This window comes from Poromitra crassiceps (assembly GCF_964638095.1).
Source record: "Poromitra crassiceps genome assembly, chromosome: 12".
NCBI classification, from domain to species: Eukaryota; Metazoa; Chordata; class Actinopteri; order Beryciformes; family Melamphaidae; genus Poromitra; species Poromitra crassiceps.
The window spans coordinates 29,121,818-29,136,431 of NC_139632.1; the positions used below are offsets into that span (position 1 = coordinate 29,121,818).

At 49.0% G+C, this 14,614-nt stretch overlaps 1 protein-coding gene across 4 annotated transcripts in view; it reads left to right on the plus strand.

The window, feature by feature from the left end:
• Window positions 1-14,614, plus strand: part of ephb3b (eph receptor B3b) — a 93,841-nt gene that overhangs the window by 44,416 nt on the left and 34,811 nt on the right. For all 4 annotated transcript variants that reach the window (XM_083647455.1, XM_083647457.1, XM_083647456.1 and 1 more), the window contains exons 2-3: window positions 3,974-4,038; window positions 10,095-10,767. In XM_083647455.1, coding sequence (XP_083503581.1) covers window positions 3,974-4,038; window positions 10,095-10,767 — 738 coding nt within the window. The remainder of the gene's footprint in view (window positions 1-3,973; window positions 4,039-10,094; window positions 10,768-14,614) is intronic.

Below are 14,614 nucleotides of genomic sequence, written 5' to 3' on the forward strand. Positions count from 1 at the left end.
GGCAGACTGTATGGAGAGATGGAGGCAGACTGTATGGAGAGATGGAGGCAGACTGTATGGAGAGATGGAGGCAGACTGTATGGAGAGCTGGAGGCAGACTGTATGAAGAGCTGGAGGCAGACTGTATGAAGAGCTGGAGGCAGACTGTATGGAGAGATGGAGGTAGACTGTATGAAGAGATGGAGGCAGACTGTATGAAGAGATGGAGGTAGACTGTATGGAGAGCTGGAGGCAGACTGTATGGAGAGATGGAGGCAGACTGTATGGATAGATGGAGGTAGACTGTATGAAGAGATGGAGGCAGACTGTATGGAGAGATGGAGGCAGACTGTATGGAGAGATGGAGGTAGACTGTATGGAGAGATGGAGGCAGACTGTATGGAGAGATGGAGGCAGACTGTATGGAGAGATGGAGGCAGACTGTATGGAGAGCTGGAGGTAGACTGTATGGAGAGATGGAGGCAGACTGTATGGAGAGCTGGAGGTAGACTGTATGAAGAGATGGAGGCAGACTGTATGGAGAGATGGAGGCAGACTGTATGGAGAGATGGAGGTAGACTGTATGGAGAGATGGAGGCAGACTGTATGGAGAGATGGAGGTAGACTGTATGAAGAGATGGAGGCAGACTGTATGAAGAGATGGAGGCAGACTGTATGAAGAGATGGAGGTAGACTGTATGGAGAGATGGAGGCAGACTGTATGGAGAGCTGGAGGTAGACTGTATGGAGAGATGGAGGTAGACTGTATGAAGAGATGGAGGCAGACTGTATGGAGAGATGGAGGCAGACTGTATGGAGAGATGGAGGTAGACTGTATGGAGAGATGGAGGCAGACTGTATGAAGAGATGGAGGCAGACTGTATGGAGAGATGGAGGCAGACTGTATGGAGAGATGGAGGTAGACTGTATGAAGAGATGGAGGCAGACTGTATGGAGAGATGGAGGCAGACTGTATGGAGAGATGGAGGTAGACTGTATGGAGAGATGGAGGTAGACTGTATGAAGAGATGGAGGCAGACTGTATGGAGAGATGGAGGCAGACTGTATGGAGAGATGGAGGCAGACTGTATGAAGAGATGGAGGCAGACTGTATGGAGAGATGGAGGTAGACTGTATGAAGAGATGGAGGCAGACTGTATGGAGAGATGGAGGCAGACTGTATGGAGAGATGGAGGGGGTGGAGCAACGCCCGGACAGCAGGGGGCATTGGCCAAGTACACTCGGGGAGAAAATGAGAGAAGGGAAAAAAAAAAGGGAGTATGTGATGGAATGTGACATGAAAGATGGAAAAGTGTGTGTCATTGTGGGTAGGCAGTCTGCAGCGTAGCTCACTCACACACCCCAGAGAGAAAGGGTTTGTTTTACAGCGCTGTGAACTGGCTCACGGCAAAGCTTCCAGTCCATTTCACCCGAGGCGAGCGAGCCAGAGCTACATCTGAAACTCCATTCTGATTCTGATGTGTTTTACGCAAGAAAGAGGAGATCTGTCTTTGGCTGGAGCTCCTTCCAACTCACATTTTCTCACTGGCGTAATGGGGACGGGCACATACACATGTCGGGAGGCACTGTCACTCAAAGAGGCGTGGGTGTATATGGGTGTGTGTGTGTGTGTGTGTGTGTGTGTGTGTGTGTGTGTGGGGAGGAATTCAGTGGGAATTCCCAGCTGTAGGCACATGCACAGGCTCTACAAAGCTAGTCATGATTCACACAAGAGGTCTTTGAGTTCACATGTGTCTGCGTTGGAGGGTGTCAGCCTCGGCGTTCCCTCCCGACGCGGCCGCGGTGGCAGCAGGTATTCCGAGAGATGGTGGAACGCTGCACTGATGTGCTTTTATTTTGCCCCCCCCCCATTTCCCATTCCCTGTCAGCTCACCCGGGGAAGAAACTACTCCGCGAAGAAGAAAGAGGGAGACGTGAGAAACAGCGAGAGAGCAAGACATGGTGGCAGGGTGGCGCGTTTGCTCGAGAGACTTTGCAAAGTCGCCGGTTTATCCACACACAAAGAAAGGGAGAAGCAGGAAAAAGCTGGAACATCTCACACTTCCTCCCGTGACCGCGGACAGTGCAGCTCACTTTTTGGCAGCCACGCGTTTGATCATCTTTTACCATCGTGTAGAACGAGCACAGCGGTTGAGATAATGACGGTGGCTGCATACCGTGCCGTGAGCGCAGGCTAGTAAAAGACTCCACATTTATAGTCTTCCTTCTCTCCTGTCACAAAGCCAGTGTCTCTGCCGTTTCAAAGCCAGTGTCTCTGCTGTCACAAAGCCAGTGTGTCTGCCGTTACAAAGCCAGTGTCTCTGCTGTTACAAAGCCAGTGTCTCTGCCGTTACAAAGCCAGTGTCTCTGCTGTTACAAAGCCAGTGTCTCTGCCGTTACAAAGCCAGTGTCTCTGCCGTTACAAAGCCAGTGTCTCTGCCGTTACAAAGCCAGTGTCTCTGCCGTTACAAAGCCAGTGTCTCTGCCGTTACAAAGCCAGTGTCTCTGCTGTTACAAAGCCAGTGTGTCTGCCGTTACAAAGCCAGTGTATCTGCTGTCACAAAGCCAGTGTCTCTCCCGTTACAAAGCCAGTGTCTCTGCCATTACAAAGCCAGTGTCTCTGCCATCACAAAGCCAGTGTCTCTGCCGTTACAAAGCCAGTGTCTCTGCTGTTACAAAGCCAGTGTCTCTGCCGTTACAAAGCCAGTGTCTCTCAGTGGCGTGTGCACACCATTTTGACTGGGGTGGCCCAGGTGGGGCACAGACTCAAGCAAGGGTGGCACTGAGTGCGGCATTTATTTACCAACCATGTTAGAATAACATGGTTGGTAGCAATGGATGCCTTAGCTCTTCTAGTTGAATATGATATCAGGACCTTCACTGTAGCTTTAAAAATGAGCCCGCTACAGCCTCTGAAAGACAGTGTGTTGGCCACAGATGCCAGCACCCCCAGGTTTTTGGGGTGGCACCTCGGGTGGCCAATTAGATTCCAGGGGGGGCCAGTGCCACTCAGAAACACCCCTGGTGTCTCTGCCGTTACAAAGCAGCCCTGTCTACCATTGTGTGCGTGCGTGTCTGTGTGTGTGTGTGTGTGTGTGCGAGTGTGTGTGTGTGTGTTGACAAACAGTAAAAGTAAGGTAAACTGAAGTGTGTGTGTGTGTGTTGAGAGAAAGAGGCAAAAAAGCGAGTCCAATTGAAGTGTATTGACCTCTGTTCTGGTCAAGGAGCGCTTCTTTTGTCCCACCTAACTTTATGACTCCACCCCCCTCCCTCCAATCCAAACCTTCTGCTGGGCTATATATCTTCTGACATTTTACAACCTGTTACCCGCTACGTGTGTGTGTGTGTGTGTGTGTGTGTGTGTGTGTGTGTGTGTGTGTGTGTGTGTGTGTGTGTGTGTGTGTGTGTGTGTGTGTGTGTGTGTGTGCGTGCGTGCGTGCGTGCGTGTGTGTGCATGTGCACGCGTGTGTTTGTGCCTGTGTGTGTGTGTGTGCGTGCCTGTGTGTGTATGTGTTGCATTGCCCTGTGTGAAGCGGAGCAGTTTCTCATGCAGCGAGACTCGTCATTGTTTCCTCTCCCTGTAAAAAAGCAAACGTCTCATTAAAACTAATTAGCTAGACGAGGAGCCGCAATAAAGTGTCACACAATAGCTCGCAGATCACCCACCTAGATCTCTGGGTGTCTCGCTTTCTCACTGTGTCGGCCTATCTCTCTCTCTCTCTCTCTCTCTCTCTCACACACACTCGCACATACTTCCATCTCGCGTCTAATTGAATGTCAAGTCTCCTTATGGCGCCTTTTCTGTCAATGAGTTATTCCCCTGGCAGCCTTCAGCCGCTTATCTGGAGTGCAGCGTACTCTTTGGTCAGAGCCTCTACTTCCGCAGATCATTAGAGATGACGTTTTATGACGATGTTGTAAAAGCATTGAAAGTGTTATTGATCTGTCAGTTTGTTGTCTGACCTGCTTGTTTTCTCTCTACTTCTGTTTACAGAGACGTTGATGGACACCAAGTGGGCCACCACAGAATTAGCCTGGACAGCACAACCTGAGACCGGGGTGAGTGTGCTATTGCTGTACAGTATACTCATATTATACTCATATTGCAGAGATGGGGACTTGGGACTTGCGACTTGGACTTGAGTCGCACACACAGTGACTTGAGACTTGACTTGAGGCTCAAAAGACTTGAGACTCGGACTGGAGATTTGGGACTTTTTTTTCCCTTAATTTTGTTGGTACATTAACATTAAGAACATCTCTACTAATAATAATATCATCAATGCTGATACTGTATCCTAATAAAGGAGTAATACAGTACAGGCTTTGAATTCCTTAGTTTGAGCTCTGCAGTGTTCTAAGGTGGCATGCAGCAGATGATAGAACGCTCATCTCCTTCAGACTTGACTTGCAAAAATGACTTGTGAGCATCTCTGGTGTGTGTGTGTGTGTGTGTGTGTGTGTGTGTGTGTGTGACTGTGTGTGTGTGTGTGTGTCTGTGCGTGTGTGTGTGTGTGTGTGTGTGTGTGTGTGTGTGTGTGTGACTGTGTGACTGTGTGTGTGTGTGTCTGTGCGTGTGTGACTGTGTGTGTGTGCGTTCATGAGAGTAAGATGGCGAGAGAGAGAAGATATACATTATATGATTGTGTGTATAAGTAAATGAATATATAAGCAGATGTGTGCCTCCCCTATTATTGCAAGTTTTCCCTATTAATTGAAATGTGACGTTAATATTTGCATGTTGATGGATTTGCATGGAGTCAGTCCACACTTTCCTGGTTTGTATGTGTGGGAGTGCATTCTGTATTTGCTTTCTGTGTTGTGTCTCTGTGCGCGTGTCTCTGTGTTCTGTCTCTGTGTTGTTTCTCTGTGCACGTGTGTGTCTGTGTGTGTGTGTGTGTGTGTGTGTGTGTGTGTGTGTGTGTCTCTGTGTTGTGTCTCTGTGCGCGTGTCTGTGTTGTGTCTCTGTGTGTGTCTCTGTGTTGTGTCTCTGTGCGCGTGTCTGCACATAATGTTTACACGCCTATTTGCAATCACATATTCCTGTACAAGCTCACCAGCGACTCCCTCGACAGGATATGCATGAGCGTGCCACAGGATGCGCTTTTTAGCCAGCAGAAAGAGATACACTGAGATCTGATTTCACCGACCCGCCCAGTCGGCAGATGTTCCCTTCCCCTCGCCTCACTGCACTGAAAACATTTTGAAAAACGACAGTTTCCTGCTGAAGGAACCCCCCCGAAGACTGAAGGAACCCCCCCGAAGACGGTGAAATATCTCCTGCCGTTGACCTGTTGCACGTCCGGGCGTCCAAATCTCCCACGCACAAAGTGCCAGTGACAGCCTCGCCCGGCTTTCCCATGTGGTCTCCACAATGGGCTAAAGAGTGTCGACCCCTCCACGGCTACTTCAAAGACCGCCAGGCGCCTCCCCTCGCCTTTGTGTGGCGCTCTGACTTGGCCCTTGTCTTTTGAGGTTTGGGCCCCCTTCTCTTCTCCCCCCCCCTCCCCCCGCTCACAGCCATGCCACCCCAGCTGTTGGAAGTAGCCCACCCTGCTTCTCCCTCCCTACTTTACTTCCGAGTAACTAAGCACTAATGAAGGCAGACACACTGGCCACCTCAGCTGCAACAATCACCAGGACGACTTCCCCCCACACACCCCTTTTGTGCCCCTTCCTCCCTCCCTCCTCCCATCCGTCCATCTTCCTCTCCCTCCCTCTCTCCCTCTCCCTCTCTCCCTCTCCCTCCCTCCCTCTCTCCCTCCCTCCCTCTCTCCCTCTCCCTCCCTCCCTCTCTCCCTCCCTCTCTCCCTCCCTCCCTCTCTCCCTCCCTCCCTCTCTCCCTCTCTCCCTCCCTCTTTGTCTCTCTCCCTCTCTCTCTCTCCCTCTCTCCCTCCCTCTTTGTCTCTCTCCCTCCCTCTCTCCCTCCCTCCCTCCCTCTCTCTCTCCCTCTCTCCCTCTCTCCCTCCCTCTTTGTCTCTCTCCCTCTCTCTCTCTCCCTCCCTCCCTCCCTCTCTCCTCCCCCTCATAAAGCTACTATGCAGCAGCACTGCTCCCACCCGTCCGACGAAGGATGGCACCGACACTAAACAACGCCTCCCTCTTTCTTCTTCACGAGCAAACCCGCAGCAGATGCTGCTTTTCAGCAGACATACATACAGTGGAGAGCGCTCCACATTTTCCCCATCACAAAGCAAAAAGGGCTCGTTCCATTCTGTTGTTCGCACCAAGATGAATCCCCCCCTCTCGTTTTTTGTTTTGTCTGGCGGCGGAATGCACCACAGATGGTGCCTGATCGTCCCTGAGTTATCTTCTCTTCTCCTCCCACTATTCCCCTCTTTCATCCTTCGCTCGTGCTAAAAAAAAAAAGCACTTGTCTTTATTTATGCACGACTCACTCTTACTGCTTATTTGTCTGCTTTCGCCGTCTCTCGACGAGATGGACGCAGCCTGTTTCTGTTACGGGGCTGACGAGTGTTTAAGAGGAGGCCATACAGTGGCTGAGAGGGCAAACAAAGCAACGCATGCCTACTGAGGGGGGGGGGGGGGGATGGGGGGCAGACAAGTGGAGTCCAGAGAAATGAACATACAGACAGAGAGACAGAAAGGATGAAAATGAAAGAAAAATCCTCAAACATCAAAGAAGAATAGAGCCACTCACACACTCTGTCCAGCCTGAGTCACTGTCTTGTTGTTTGTGGAGAAGAGGCCACTTCATCTCCACCCTCTCACTCTGTGCATGAAGCTGTTAGCTCAGAGCTGCACAGCACGTCCTCTATGGATCAGACCACAGACTGAGAGAGACAGACAGACAGAGGACACCTCACTGCTGTGTCCACTGGAGACAAGTCCCGACAGAGACAACAGATATCTACTGTAGGCTACTATCTAAGTCTTGGTGGTGCAAATGTCAGGTGTGAACACCGTTAGTATGTGTATGTGTAAATCTATATCGGCAAGGCAGCGTCTTCACACCAGGTTCCTAGTTTCACATATGCAATGCATTTGTGACAGTGCTTTGGGACTGGCTTTTGATTTAAGTTTTACGGTATTACTAAGCTAATATTGATACCAAAATAGGCTATGATTTATTAGGAGAAACCAAGCAATTATATGTAAAATAAGACATTCAATTAGTACTCCCATTATTGCCGGAATGGAATGATGGAATGTTTTATAACTACATTTTGCGACAATTCGACTGCTGCTCCTTGGAATGAATCATCATATTGTCCACTAATCTGGATCACCCCTAACATGCGTGGTTTTTTAGATGTTGGCATGTTGTCTTTTGTCTGCTTTCACTTCTGTTTGTCCGCATGTTGGCATCTGGATTTCTCATTCTCCGTATCGCTGTCTCCCTGTATTAGCATGTACACATGCGCACGTGTGTGTGTGTTTGTGTGTTTGTGTGTGTGTCAGTGTGTGTGTGTATGTGTGTGTGTGTACATGTGCCTGTGCCTCCTATCTTATTTCTTCATGTCTGTGTGTTGGTGTCTGGATTTCCCATTTTCACTATCTGTGTGTGTGTGTGTGTGTGTGTGTGTGTGTGTGTGTGTGTGTGTGTGTGTGTGTGTGTGCGTGTGCGTGCGTGCACGCTGTCATTTATCCCCCAAAACAGATGGGTGGTAAGGGGGAATTCCATCTTCAGTAGGGGTTAGCTCTCCTTCGGCCTGGAATGAAGCCCTCAGGGCTTTCCATTATAACCATACGCCGATAACAAGATAGCTAGCTAGTTAGCCTGTCGAGATAATAACTGTTGTTAACGTATTACTACGAGTCTGCCTTACAGACATGTATGTGTCCACAGCAGGCTAAAACATGTTGAACAAGCTAAAATGTTTTCAGAATTAGCCTTGAGAAGCTAGAACTCGCTGAAAAACCCACACACTAATTGCTAGCACTTAGCCTTGTTGGAGCTAGCAATGCAACTAACATTTAAAACTAATCCTAGACGGCACATATCTGTCTAAATTCTCACAGAGGTCAGATGTGAAAAAGTCCCAATTTGAAGGTTATAAATAGCACTTTTCCTACCTTTGACTTGTGTGCTCTGAGGTCCACTTTCATTTGAAAGTAAAATCCAGAATTTTAATTGGAAAGGACAAAGGCAAAATGGAGTGGAATTCTCGCATAACGATTCATCTTGTCGCCAAGAAACTTGACCCTCTTTCACATGACCTACTTAATTCATTCAGGTTTGGTAAGCAGGCTTGCCCCAAGTGTCTGACCCCGGTGTGTGTCTTGTGAGGATGACCTCTCTCTCTCTCTGCGCACACACACACACACACACACACACACACACACACACACACACACACACACACACACACACACACACACACACACACACACACACACACACACACACACACACACAATCAGAACAAGCTAAACAAGCACACTTTGGAGAAACACATTTTCAAACACACACATACGCACACTGGGCTGTATGGTTCTCTTGCAGCGGGTGATTTATTACGCTGAACTAAATACCCATTGACACTTCATGCTTTTAGCCGTCCCATTGACCCGGCTGGTGATTATCGATTCCCTCTGCTGGCTTTCTCCCGCTCGCTCTCTCATCGCTCCATCGTTTTAATGCCACGGCCGAGCTCCTCCGTCTCTCTCTCTCTCTCTCTCTCTCTCTCTCTCTCTCTCTCTCTCTCAAGGCCTCCAGGGTCTTAGATGAATAGCCTTGTCTCGGCCACATCCATATCACAGCCTTAATTAAGATGCTCAGAGCTCAGATGGAAGCAACCTCCTCCACACAACAAATCGGTGCCTTCTCGTCGCAGTTTGGAGACGGTCAAATGTTCCGAGGCAAACTTCTGTCCCCACAGTGCACCCATAGCCACTTCATTATATTAGAGATGTGCCTCAGTGTCTTAGTCTTAGGAGGTGGCAGGGTGATTTATAGATGTGCCTCAGTGTCTTAGTCTTAGGAGGTGGCAGGGTGATTTGAGAGACTATTATGTAACCGAAAGGTCACGGGTTCAATCTCATAGTTTGAGCCATGTCTCCTTTTATAGTGACCCTGATCAAAACAACCTACCCTACCTGACCACTTATCATCAGTTGCTAAGAGCTTTAGAGAAAATATACATGTGGTATTTTGCTGTGGAAAGAATTCTACAGACCCCCCCCCCCCCCCACACACACACACACACACAGTAGGAATCCCTATGTGAAGTCAATTGATTTAATTGTAATGTCCTCATTGGAGATTGAAAAAGGCATTTGATTACAGCGTCTCGTTCCAAAGCTTGCATAGTCTAGTTTGCTTGCGCTCATTTAATGAAGCTGGTAATCAAAGTTTAGAAAATTAAATCCCATTTTATCCCTGGTATAATTCACCCCCTGGGTGCTGTGGTACTGTAGCATTGCGAGATGTAAACGAGAGTCAAAAGAGAGGGCGTGAAGGTGAAGGTTCTTCCCGACTGTATTAGGGGACAATGTGATCATTGCTGGGTAATTGCAGCGTTTAATTGGTTGTGAAGCGATGTGGCTGCTGCTTCCAAACAGATATGAGCTAAACATGCTGTGGTGGCTCTGCGGCGGGGGGGCTGACAGTTTGGCGTAATTGTGATGAATTTCCCGTCCTCGTCGCCTGGCTCCTCGCCACAGTAACCAGAGATGGAATGCCTGGCGTGGCGAAGGCGAGGGGAAACGGCTGGGACGTAAATGAAAAGGCCAAAAAAAGCTTTAAAAAAAAATGTCATTTCCCCCTGCTTCTATCTCGCTCTGTCCTAACATCCCCGTTATTCTTCTCATTCTTTCCCCAAATTATAATTGCAGGTGGACCGAGATGTGGGAATGGACATTTTGTAAATCTGTGTATGAGACAGAAATAAAGCTGTATGGTTCTAAAACTTCTTTTGGCTTCAGTACCCCCTTTACCCAAACCAACAATTTGCTTAGAAAACTGCAAGAGAAAACTGCCTCCTGAGCAGATTTATTTGAACATTTCATTCATTTTCATGATTTATTTGAACATTTTTACATTTTCCCCCTTTCTCTTAAGTACCCCCCTGTAGTACCTCCATGTACCCCTAGGGGTACGCATACCCCCATTTGTTAAACATGGATCTAACTCTGTTCTCCTCTCTTTGCAGTGGGAAGAGGTGAGCGGCTACGATGACGCCATGAACCCCATCCGGACGTACCAAGTTTGCAACGTGCGCGAGGTCAACCAGAATAACTGGCTACGCAGCGACTTCATTCCACGCAAGGATGTGCTGCGCGTGTACGTGGAGATGAAATTCACCGTGCGCGACTGCAACAGCATCCCCAACATCCCCGGCTCTTGCAAGGAGACCTTCAACCTCTTCTACTACGAGTCTGACTCGGACTCGGCCACGGCCACCAGCCCTTTCTGGATGGAGAATCCTTACGTCAAGGTGGACACCATCGCCCCCGACGAGAGCTTCTCCATGCTCGAGTCCGGGCGGGTAAACACAAAAGTCCGGAGTTTCGGCCCACTGTCCAAAGCCGGGTTCTACTTAGCCTTCCAGGACCTGGGTGCTTGCATGTCGCTCATCTCAGTGAGGGTCTTCTATAAGAAGTGCTCCACCAGCATCGCTAACTTCGCTGTCTTCCCCGAGACGGCGACCGGGGCCGAGGCCACGTCTTTGGTCATCGCGCCGGGGACCTGCGTCCCCAACGCCCTGGAGGTGTCCGTGCCTCTCAAGCTTTACTGCAACGGGGACGGCGAGTGGATGGTCCCCGTGGGCTCCTGCACCTGCTCGTCTGGATTTGAACCGGCCATGAAGGACACCCAGTGTCAAGGTGAGTCTTTTCACAGTAGACATTGAATCCAGAATTGTGTCACTCAATTTTTGGGAGGCAAGTTGCCTGTACGGTGAGATGTAGGGGTGTGCCATATCATTATCGATATAATCGTTACAGCTCATATTCATATCGTCAAAAATTCATATCGTGATGTTGTGATAATGGCAATATTCCGACTTGTTGATGTAATGATGTCACACTGTTACGCTGCGTAACGGTGTGACATCATTACGCACAGCAACAACAAGCATAACAGAAAGCGGCTCCACACAAATTCCAAAAAGGGGAGTGGCTTCAGAAATGTTATGATGGAAGTGGTTTGGTTACAAAAGAGGCTGTATGAAAAACCACGGTAATATTTGAAGGCATATTTGAATATTTGAAGGAAAACTGTTACGTTTATGCTGACATATAAAACTGTAACACTTACTTTGTTGCAATTGTCTGTTCTTGAAATTAAAATATGTTTAAGAATATCATAGTCATATGGTCCAGAATATTGTTATCACAGAAATACCCTGAAATACAGTGATATTATTTTAGGGCCATAACGCCCACCCCCCTCCCTCATGACACGTCCTTCAACCAGTTAACGGATGTTCAACCCCTGTATGTCGGCAAGCATTCGCCCTGCTGAGCTGACCTTTAGCAAGTCAATGAACCAACTCCCACAGAGCTGTTCTGTTGCCAACACTGGGCTCTGACCTCCTTGAAAGGTGGTGTGGGGAAGGGGGGGGGGGGGGGGCTGCGGCCAGCGAAAAGAGAATTTCCCCGGGGGGGATCAATGATGTATCACATTATTATTAACGTTAAGAAAAATTACATTTACATTTTAGGCACATTACCAATGCTCTTACACAGAGTGAAATACAATGAGTAAGCGGTTTGGGCTCAGTGTCTTGCTCAAGGACACTTCATCTGACACACAATTGCTATTGTGGAGATTGAACCGGTATCATTTTGGTTACAGAACAATCTCTCTCACCGCTAGATTGCTTGGCTGCCACACATTACCGTCGGCCATTTTGTTGCCTTGTTTTCAACGACACATTGATCCAGGGGCCGCAGGGCAGCATAGCACACACACTGTCAGCACACTGTTCATTACTCTGACCTCATGGTGGCCCGCCAGCCCCCACCTGCTTGATAAATGCAGGTAAATGCAGAGGAGGCTGTCAGGCAGGCAGGCAGGCAGGCAGGCAGGCAGTCAGGCAGGCAGGCAGGCAGGCAGGCAGGCAGGCAGGCAGCGTGTGAGAGCTGCCTGCCCTGAGAGGAGAGCAGGTCTGATGGAGAACATGACGGGTTCACAGAGGTGCACACCAAGGTCAATTAAAACAGCAGGGCCTCCGCTGAAATGGAGTGCAAGTGACAACGAGGGGAGGGAGAGATGACGAGGAGGGGAGGATTGGAGGGGGAAGTGTGTCTCTGTGTGTGTGTGTGTGTGTGTGTGTGTGTGTGTGTGTGTGTGTCTGTGTGTGTGAAGGAGAGAGAGAGAGTTGAAAGGGAGGGGGTGCAGAGTTAGACCTAGGGTTCATAGGTCAAATGGAGAGACAGCAAAATGAGAGACGGGAGCTGCCGGCGTTATCGATCAGCAGGGTTGATTGTAATGCCTCTGTGTGTTGTCTCACCCCATGGTACTGTAACACATGTTTCCACTTTGAAAATATGTGCAATGTGCACGCCAAAGTCAAAGTCTTATAAGCTATGCAGGCTATGCAGCTAGGCTGCAGCTAAAACAACTTTGTTATGTTAAGGCAAGTAAAACAACTTGGTTATGGTTAGGGTTATGGCTTTGGTTATGGGTTATTGTTAGGGTTAGGGTTATGGTTTGGTTAGGCTTAAATAACAAAAATGTTAAATGCGACTTATGGTTGAAATGTAGGCTTTGGACACACCGGGACAGGAACATGCGCTCACCCGGCGTGAAAGGGGGGTGTTTTTCTGGCTTATTTCAATGTCACGCTACTTCCTGGTCTGCTACTTACTGGTTACAGCGCTCCCGCCTGCTGTTTTCACTGCATGCCATTTGAAAGTGGAAAGTGGTGTTATTTGTGCGCAGGTTGAAGAGAGGAATCATGAATGTTCTCCTTAAAGCAGAGAGAGAAGCTTCTGTAAGGTGTCCATATTGATGATCACATGACATGGGGGAGGGCAGGGGCGGATCTTTGCGTTGCCAGCTTCTGGCAGACCCTGGATATTGAATGTGTGCCCACCCTTAGGAGGAAAGAGAGAGAGAGAGAGAGAGAGAGAGAGAGAGAGAGAGAGAGAGAGAGAGAGAGAGAGAGAGAGAGAGAGAGAGAGAGAGAGAGAGAGAGAGAGAGAGAGAGAGAGAGAGAGAGAGAGAGAGAGAGAGAGAGTGTGTGCGTGTGCCTGTGCGTGTGCGTGTGCGTGCGCGCGCTAGCGCGCGTGCGCGTGTGTGTGTGTATGTGTGTGTGGGGTGAGCAGCACAGTAAATGTAATGCAGAGTGTGGTTAAAAAGTCATTTGTTTGTTCCTGGCAGCTCAAGGTTAAAGCCCCGGCGATTGAGCCCTGATCAAATGCTCTCTAATCAAGCCTCACAGAGGAAACCACACGGGATACACCTCTCTCCTCTGCTCTGCTCTGCTTCACTCTCCTCTCCTCTCCTCTCCTCTCCTCTCCTCTCCTCTCCTCTCCTCCTCTCCTCTGCTCCTCCACTCCACTCTTCTCTCCCCTCCTCTGGTTCACTCTCCTCTCCTCCCCTCTCCTCTGCTCCTCCACTCCACTCTTCTCTCCTCTCCTCTGGTTCACTCTCCTCTTCTCCCCTCTCCTCTGCTCCTTCATGCCACTCTCCTCTGGTCCACTCTCCTCTCACTATTTGACTCCATTGTCATTTCTCTGTCATCCTTTAGGAATCCACGATGATATCGGCACATCATCGGCCGATAACGGCTTTACAATCAAATCTCAGCATCGGCCTGAAATCTGCTGATATGACAGGCCCATCACATGAGCCTTTCATTATGCTTAAATGCTTGAATGCTCGATTAAATGCTCGACGTCATGACCTAAGTTCAAATAGTTTTTTTATTTTGCATTGTATTTATGTCTGCACCTGCCAGTGGGCCATCATGATAAGAGTAGGCATAATAATGTGTTCATTCCATTACACGAGAGACTTGATTAGGTGGATTTTTTTTCTTCATATATACCGGTATTGACATCGGCAATCAGCCAAAAGAGTTGGAAAATATCGGCATAAAAATCCAATACCGTGCATTCCTGACTCTCGCTTTCTCCTATTGGCTCTCCTCATTACAAACTGTATCATCCTCCTCTGCCACCATTTCTCTCTGCATTGGCTCCGCCTCCTCCTCTCTCTAATCTGAAGGCCTCTGCTCTCATTAATACGCCAGCGGAGCTACAGTGAGGACGTCTGCATGAATATTAATCAACCAGACATTTTTTCCTCTCGCCGCGCGTTTATCCGCTCCACATTTTTCACCCCCACTATTCTTCACTTTTTTTCTCCTTCTTGCTCCACACTTTCCAATTTCAGCAATACATTCTAATCAGTTCCTTAAGCCCTATGTTCTGCATGAGAGGGTGAGAGACAGGGGGGGGTGGGGAGGAGAGAGAGAAAGAGCAGGGGGGGTGGGGAAGAGAGAGAGAGAGAGAGCAGGGGGGGTGGGGAAGAGAGAGAGAGAGAGCAGGGGGGGGGGGAGAGAGAGAGAGCAGGGCTGTGGGGAAAAAGAAGCCTACAGGATTAGCATTTTCTATGACTCCTCCTCCTCCACTACCACTTCTCCCTCCCCTTCTCTCCTCCCTCGTTCTGTAGTCATTCCTCAAACGGGCGGGGGGGACGGGTGAGAGGAAGCGGGCGACC